General features: G+C 44.6%; 2 protein-coding genes across 10 annotated transcripts in view; one reads left to right on the forward strand and one right to left on the reverse strand.

The window, feature by feature from the left end:
- The window catches only part of fcho1 (FCH and mu domain containing endocytic adaptor 1), a 40,449-nt gene extending 37,214 nt beyond the window's left edge, over positions 1 to 3,235 (forward strand). For all 4 annotated transcript variants that reach the window (XM_047822932.1, XM_047822933.1, XM_047822935.1 and 1 more), the window contains 5 exons: positions 60 to 192; positions 300 to 496; positions 1,097 to 1,161; positions 1,805 to 1,972; positions 2,372 to 3,235. In XM_047822932.1, the coding sequence (XP_047678888.1) occupies positions 60 to 192; positions 300 to 496; positions 1,097 to 1,161; positions 1,805 to 1,972; positions 2,372 to 2,400 (592 nt within the window). In that variant the 3' untranslated portion in view covers positions 2,401 to 3,235. The remainder of the gene's footprint in view (positions 1 to 59; positions 193 to 299; positions 497 to 1,096; positions 1,162 to 1,804; positions 1,973 to 2,371) is intronic.
- The window catches only part of rfx2 (regulatory factor X, 2 (influences HLA class II expression)), a 39,836-nt gene continuing 35,174 nt past the window's right edge, over positions 2,839 to 7,500 (reverse strand). For all 6 annotated transcript variants that reach the window (XM_047822938.1, XM_047822940.1, XM_047822936.1 and 3 more), the window contains 6 exons: positions 7,102 to 7,199; positions 6,769 to 6,918; positions 6,428 to 6,636; positions 5,162 to 5,315; positions 5,020 to 5,062; positions 2,839 to 4,932 (listed from right to left, as the gene is read on the reverse strand). In XM_047822938.1, coding sequence (XP_047678894.1) covers positions 4,811 to 4,932; positions 5,020 to 5,062; positions 5,162 to 5,315; positions 6,428 to 6,636; positions 6,769 to 6,918; positions 7,102 to 7,199 — 776 coding nt within the window. In that variant the 3' untranslated portion in view covers positions 2,839 to 4,810. The remainder of the gene's footprint in view (positions 4,933 to 5,019; positions 5,063 to 5,161; positions 5,316 to 6,427; positions 6,637 to 6,768; positions 6,919 to 7,101; positions 7,200 to 7,500) is intronic.

Genomic DNA, 7,500 nt, shown 5'->3' on the forward strand with positions numbered 1-7,500 from the left:
CGTGTAACACATACGGTGGGAATCATGAAGTCACTCCCGTTTTTTTCCTCCCCCTGCAGCGACCCGTCTCAGAACGACCCCAACTCCAAAGACTTCTGGTTTAACATGCAGGCTCTGACTGTTCACCTTCAGAGAGAGGCGGAGCTTAACCCACAAGCCTCGTACTACAATGTAGGGGTCCTGAAGTACCAGGTGAGACGCTGCTTATGATCTGCTCATGTCTCTGTTTCCTGCAGCGTACTTAGTGTAATGTACATAAATCATTAATGATATTGCCATGACGATGACCTCTGTCCCAGGTGTCGTCTCAGGACCCGGCTCGCGCCCCTCTGCTGCTGTCGGCCGAGTGCCAGCGCAGCGGTACGGTCACGCGCGTCGCCCTTGACTACCACTGTTGCCCGGCAACCGCACCAGCCACACAGCTCACGGCTGTGCAGGTGCTGCTGCCGCTTGATCCCACAGCCACCGACCTGCAGTGCCAACCACCTGCTACCTGGTGAGAGAGAGACAGAACGAGAGGGCAAGAAAGGGTAGAGGAAGGAGAGAGAGATATGAGAGAGAGAGAGAGAGAGAGAGAGAGAGAGACCGACTGGAAGAGAAAGACATAGTAAGAGAGTGACGGAGAGATGCAGAGGGACAGTGAGGGAAATAAGGATAGACAGACAGAAAAAGAACATTTATTTACAAGACGTAAAAATAATTCAGTCACATTCACTCACCAGTGTGAGAAAATTCCCGACAACTTGTATGATGAGAGAGACTGAGAGAGTGAGAGACTGAGAGAGTGAGAGACTGAGAGAGAGACAGAGAGACTGACTGAGAGAGAGACAGAGAGAGTGACAGGCAGAGAGAGAGAGAGAGAGACAGACGGAAAGGGAGAGAGAGACAGAAAGGGAGAGAGAGAGGGAGAGAAAGAGAGGGAGAGAGAAAGAGAGGGAGAAAAAGACAGAGAGAGAGGGAGAGAGAGGGAGAAAAAGACAGAGAGGGAGAGAGAGAGAGGGAGAAAAAGACAGAGAGGGAGAGAGAGAGAGTTTAATTTGTTTTCTTTCTATAACTAATAAACGCTTGCTGCTTGTTATACTTTGTGCTTTTACAGGAACACTGAGGACAAGCGGCTGCTGTGGAAACTTCCTCATCTCTCACCCACCAATCACAGTAAAGGTCAGTGACTCCAGCTGCTTTCACCGCTGTCACATTTCACCATCGTTTATACGCAAAGATCTGCCTTCATTATTCATGTAAAAAGCTGTGACGTCAGCTGTGGGCAGGTAGAGACCTGAACACCTCGTAGCTGATGCTAATAAACACTATAAAGCTATAAATGCTTCCAGGTCAGAAATGATCAGGCAGCCAGAAGGATTTTATGGAAAAGATTCTTTTACGTACCTCCTGATGCCCACTCGCTTCATTATAAAGCATTATAATCATCTCTGCACTGACTGCGTTGTTCAATCACAGAACATATGATTCAGTCTGTTTAATTCAGTAGGATTCAGTTACTGTGATTCATTATATACGATTCAATTTGATTCGAGTCGATTCAGTGTAAATGATTCACGTTATTTGATTCAGATTATGATTTATATTCTTCAGTTTAATTCTATAAGATTACATTTTTCTTTACGATTCTGTGTCATTTAGTTTACATCGAATTGATTGTATTTAGATGATTCAGTAGGATTCATTTTAAATGATTCAGCATGTCTGTTATATTTGACCTGAATCATGTAACAATTTATGCCAACTCGTATAACTCAGTGTGTGTGTGTGTGTGTGTGTGTGTGTGTGTGTGTGTGTGTGTCAGGCTCGGGCACACTGTGTGCCAGCTGGCAGTGCCTGGAGGAGCCCCGTGGTCCTGCCCCAAGCCTGGCTGTACAGTTTGTGGGTACAGGAGCGTCTCTGTCGGGCCTGGACATGGAGCTGGTGGGCGGCCGATACCGCATGTCCCTGCTCAAGAAGAGATTCGCCACCGGTGAGAGTTTTGCATGGACACACACACACACACACACACACACACACACACACACACACACACACACTCACTTTACACATGAGCCATCCTGAGCAAAAAAGACGTATCTCATCATAAACAGTGGTGTGAAAAAGTGTTGGCCCCCTTCCTGATTTATTTTTTTGCATGTTTGTCACACTTTAATGTTTCAGATCATCAAACAAATTTAAATATTAGTCAAAGATAACACAAGTAAACATGACATGCAGTTTACAATGAAGGTTTTTATTATTAAGGGAAAACAAAACCAAACCCCAATGGTCCTCTGTGTTTGCCCCCCTGAAAAGAACATAACTATGTACAAGAGATGAATGTTTAGCGATGACCGTGTGTGTGTGTGTGTGTGTGTTGTTTTTTCAGGGAAATACATGGCCGGATGTTTGTTGTAGAAGAACATCACAATCTTTTTTTTTTTTTTTCCTACCTGCTGGACAAAAGTTTGCACTTTTATCACTAAAGGCCACGTCTGAGTGTTTTCTGAGGACCAAACACATGGAAGCTGGACATTATACAGAACACACTGCTGTGTAGGGAACAAACACACACACACACACATGCACGGCGACCACGATGGGCTCGGACTCGGCCTTCGGCACTTCTTCAGATCCACGATTGCCCCCAACACCCCCTCCCTCTCCCCCTCCCAACACATTTCTGTAGATTACGGCTGAGTGAAGATGTGGATGTCAAACCATCTTATGTGACTCTACAATAATAATAATAATAATAATAAGGACTTTAATATTTAATCATTGTAAAGACTGAATTGTGTTTGTGTTGTTTATTAAAAAAAGAAAGAAAGAAAGGCGTGAGCCGTAGTCGTTAAGTGGTTTACACAAATTTATTACACTTCTTTGTTTTATTTTTTAAACCAGTACAAAATACAACTGAAGTAAGATTTTTATTACAGACGGCATCTGTTCTCAGCCTAAGGTAAGAATATTCGAGAAAGGCATTTTTTTTGTTTTTTTTTCCACAAAATAGAGTTGTGAGAAGAATCAAATCTACTCCCATAAAAATAAAAAATAATCCATCTAAAACAGCAATAAAAAAAAAAACTATTCTCAAGTTACACAAATTTCTTTAAACGCACCAACATCCTGAAACGCTCATAACCAGTAAATAGAGGGAGAGAGAGAGAGAGAAAAGGCCACGGAGACGACAGATCGCGTCCCAGGAAAAGAAAGAGGGGTGTACGGATATTTTGGGGGGGGGGGGGGGGGATTTAAAGAAAATAGTACCGCATCTGAAAATACGGAGAAAAACAACACAGGTGAGCGACGGACCGGGAAAAGGTTTCGGTTAAACCCGGATAATCGAGAGCTGAAAAGAAAAAAAATAAATCGGCACTTTAATATAAATAGATCCGTTTTCGTCGGACGAGAAGAAAAAGCAGGAGCGGGAAAAAAATCCAGCACCGAGGTGATGTGTGTGTGCATATTTCAGTTTAAAGGTGAACGAAAGGTTTTTATAAAATAGCTAGAAATCTTGAGTATTTATATCATACAATAACAATCATTCCGTTTAAAGTGTTTACATTTTTTTTTATATTGAATCTATTAAAAATGACCAAATGTACAGATTGTGAAAGGTTTAACGTCCCGGGCTTGTGTGCGAGAGGCGGAGTGTTCGGAACAGAGCGGCGAGAGCAGACGTTCGGTTACAGGTGAACGTGTCGGTCGGTCCCTCCCTCCGTCCCTTCGTCCTGCTCCTTAGAACCTACTAAACCCTTGAAACGTTGGAAAGCCTTGTTTTGGGTCTTATACTCTTGTTAACATTATAAACGTGTTGACTTCGCGTTCAGACTAGCAGGTGACGATCCAGTTGTTTCAGCTTCTCAGCGACATTGTGGGCGGGGCCTGCTAAAGAAACCGTGGTAGCTACACACACACACACACATATATATATATAAATAACTGGTTCCACACAAGCTCAAGTGTACGTATTTGTCGGTTGATTTGCAGGACACTTGCTAGACTTCAGACTAACTTTGTAATAGATTAGTAAAGGCAGCTAACTAGGGGGTTAACGTGTTCCCACCCACATGCACGCACGCAGGCACGAGACCTCCGAGACGACACTTAACTTTTTCTGGGATCTGTTTTTCTTTCTAACGTCTTTACAAACATTTAAATCGTTTTGTAACTAATTCACGTCAAATTGAGAAAAGCTTTGTTCCCGATTTCACAGAAATCCGGTGTCGCGAGCACACGACGTAGACTGTGACCGTGAACGTATCGCCGATCGCGTTCCGTAAAGCAGACGAGCTCTCGGGCTGTTAAACCTCTTTACACAAAAACACAGCGCAGCATAGAAGCAGCCGAGGGATCCGTGGGTCATCTCAAAAGACCTTTATTGTGTGTGGGGTGCTGATAGGTGGGTGAACGAGCGTTTGTTTTTGTGTGTGACCCGAGCGATCGCAGGCGAGGCTGCGGGGACCTTGGAGTTTTGTTTTGGTTTTTTTCCCCCCAGAAGGTTCTCAAGAGATGATACGGTTTTACCGCAGGACAAGCACGGGGTGCTCGAGGGGTTACTGCTCTCATCTAAGGCACTGAAAGGACACTATGGCACAAATTAAAACACACACATACAGAGGCAAGAAGAAGAAGAAAGAGGAAAAAAAAGAACGCAGAAAGAAAACAAACCTCAAGCACAAGCTATAAAGCCTCTAGACTGCATTAGTTACTCACAAACAAAACGAATACAGACGGTGTTTATATCTCAGCTCGCACTGATGGATTCTGCTGTTTGCTCGTATAAACACGCACGCGCACACACACACGCGCACACACACACACTTTAGATCTCCTGCAGAGTGTGGTTAATCTCGATTCTCTCTCTCTTCACGGCGGGTTCACACGTCCCCCGGGCCACGTCTGAGTCGGTGCCCATGTCGCTCATGTCATCTGAGAATGAAGGATCTAACAGAGACACAAGTTGGTGTGTGTTAGCAAGGGTGTGTGTGTGTGTGTGTGTAGCGGATCATTTATAAAACAGTTAACTCGTACCTTTCTCCATGAGGGACGGCATCATCAGGCTGAGGTCACTGAACTGCAAGTCAAACACACACACGCACGCACACATACACACACACGTCAGAACTGTGCATAAGTTTCTCTTAATACAGAAAGTGTGTATGAGCAGACGAACCTCTCCCATGACAGCGATGGGGGTTTCTCCGGTTGCCTGAGCGACGCGGTGCTCCACCAGATAGAACATGTACTCATCATAGAGCAGACGGATCAAGTGGAAAGAACCGAAACTCGCCGCGCTGCGTAGAGTCAGGTCTCTGATCACCATGGAGCTGCCCAACACACACACACACACCAGTGTTACACACCAACAACACCACCTTCACAATTATAGCATTCATCATTCCAGATCTAAAGGTATTTATTAAGCCGGTAATCACAAAACTCTCAATAATTTAATCTTACAAGTTTTAAATACTTGTACAGTTTAATACAATTTTATTAACTATGACTTGAAGGAAAACGATTCAAAAACACATCCACAACAGACAAATAAAACCTGCCGTTCGATAAAGACAAAAGTTCTGACACCCTAGAAAAGGAAGCCACAGATTTTGTCTTTTTCGTGGCTAAAAAGTAAAGACACAAAGGATTAGCCTTTATAATGGTGCACAACGATCACCAACGCAAACCTTTCTGTTACTGAAGCTTATGTAAACATGGCAAGAATTATTAGTTCAGTTTGAGGATGTTCTGTAACTGCGCTGACATGCAGTCGGTGATTATATTGTAAAGCACTAAACTGGTGGATCAGAGACGTTAGATTAGACGAGAGGAGTCTGATTGTAACTCCAGTACAAACTAAAGTCAGAAACAATTACACAATTACATCTTTCTCCTTCTTTCAGGGAGTTGTAGAAAATAAATCAGGAGTGTGTGTGAAAAAAGTGTGTGTATGTGTGAAGTGAGTGTGTGTGAAAGTGAGAAAAGTTGTGTGTGAAAAGTGTGTGTGTGTGTGTGTATAGAGTGTGTCAAGTGTGTGTGTAGAGTGTGTGTGTGTGTGAAAAGTGTGTGTGAGAGAGAGAAGTGTGTGTGAGAGAAAAGTGTGAGTGTGTGTGTGAAAAGTGCATGTGAGAGAGGTGTGTGTGTGTGTGTGTGTGTGTGTGTGAGAGAGAGAGAAGTGTGTGTGTGTGTGTGAGAGAGAGAGAGAAGTGTGTGTGTGTGTGTGTGTGTGTGTGTGTGTGTGAGAAAAGTGTGTGTGTGTGAGAGAGAGGTGTGTGTGTGTGAAAAGTGTGTGAGAGAGAGAAGTGTGTGTGTGTGTGTGAGAGAGAGAGAAGTATGTGTGTGTGAGAAAAGTGTGTGTGTGAGAGTGTGAGAGAGAGAAGTGTGTGTGCGTGCGTGTGTGTGTGTGTGTGTGTGTGCGAGTGTGAGTGTGAGTGTGTACCTGTAAAAGGACCACTTGAGGAGGAACTGGCGTGCGGCACGGGGGAAGCTTGGACTGCCCTCGTGTGGTTTCAGCACCTGACTCACCACACTGTCCAGCCACACGGCCCACTGGTCCAGAGAACTCTGCTGCTGCAGTGTCATCTTAAAATCCTGCTCCAGACGCTGCACCACGCTCTCATCACACTGACACACCCAGGACGCCTGCTCCTGCACGACGCACACACACACACACACACACACACAACACTGAGTAACGACAGCGCTCACTTTAAAGTCTGTAACCTGAAGATTAAGCCGGACGAGTGTCGGCTCTGAGCTGTCGTGTAGCGACGGTCAGACCTGCACGTTGGTGAAGTCGACGCGGTTCAGGTCGCTGAGCATCTGGTTGATCTGAGCCGTGTTCTGCAGCACGGCCCGAGCCGCCTGCGCCAGGTGGTTGAGAGAGGTGTACCTGCGCAGCGTCTGTGCAAACGCACTCACCACTGCAGCCTGAGGGAAACAAGATCAATAACATGCACAGTAAATGTTGATGCTGAACTCAAGCCAAACAGATGTACAGTGTAGCCTCAGACAAGTCTTATAGTTTATGATGTTTCTGTAGTCGTGTGAAGCTGCTTTGTGACAACGTGCATTGTTAACTGTGCTGTACGAATAAAGTAACGGAGGCTTTACCTTGGTGCGGACGATCTCCTGGGGGAAGTTACTCATCGCTGACGTCAACCAGCCCTCCAGGCTCTTAGCAAAGTTCCTAATAGCCTGAGTGAGGGTACCTACACACACACACACACACACACACACACACACACACACACACACAGCTATCGCATGTGCATTTTTGTCAAGTACAATTTAGGTTAAGGTTAAATTTAAGTCTTACATTTTCAAAGCCTGTTATTATAGAAGTCTATATTCAGCAGGTAGGGAATAAAAATCTGTAGTGTAAAAGACTTTTTCGAGACCACTGAGATGTTCTATGGTCACACTTTGTTTTTGCGATCTGTCAGGAGTCTGAGATCTCAAACTCCACTGTAGCACAGATTTGGATTTTTAAAAAAATGGTTATCGTAAAAA

This window comes from Tachysurus fulvidraco, chromosome 14 (genome assembly GCF_022655615.1).
Source record: "Tachysurus fulvidraco isolate hzauxx_2018 chromosome 14, HZAU_PFXX_2.0, whole genome shotgun sequence".
Taxonomy (NCBI): Eukaryota; Metazoa; Chordata; class Actinopteri; order Siluriformes; family Bagridae; genus Tachysurus; species Tachysurus fulvidraco.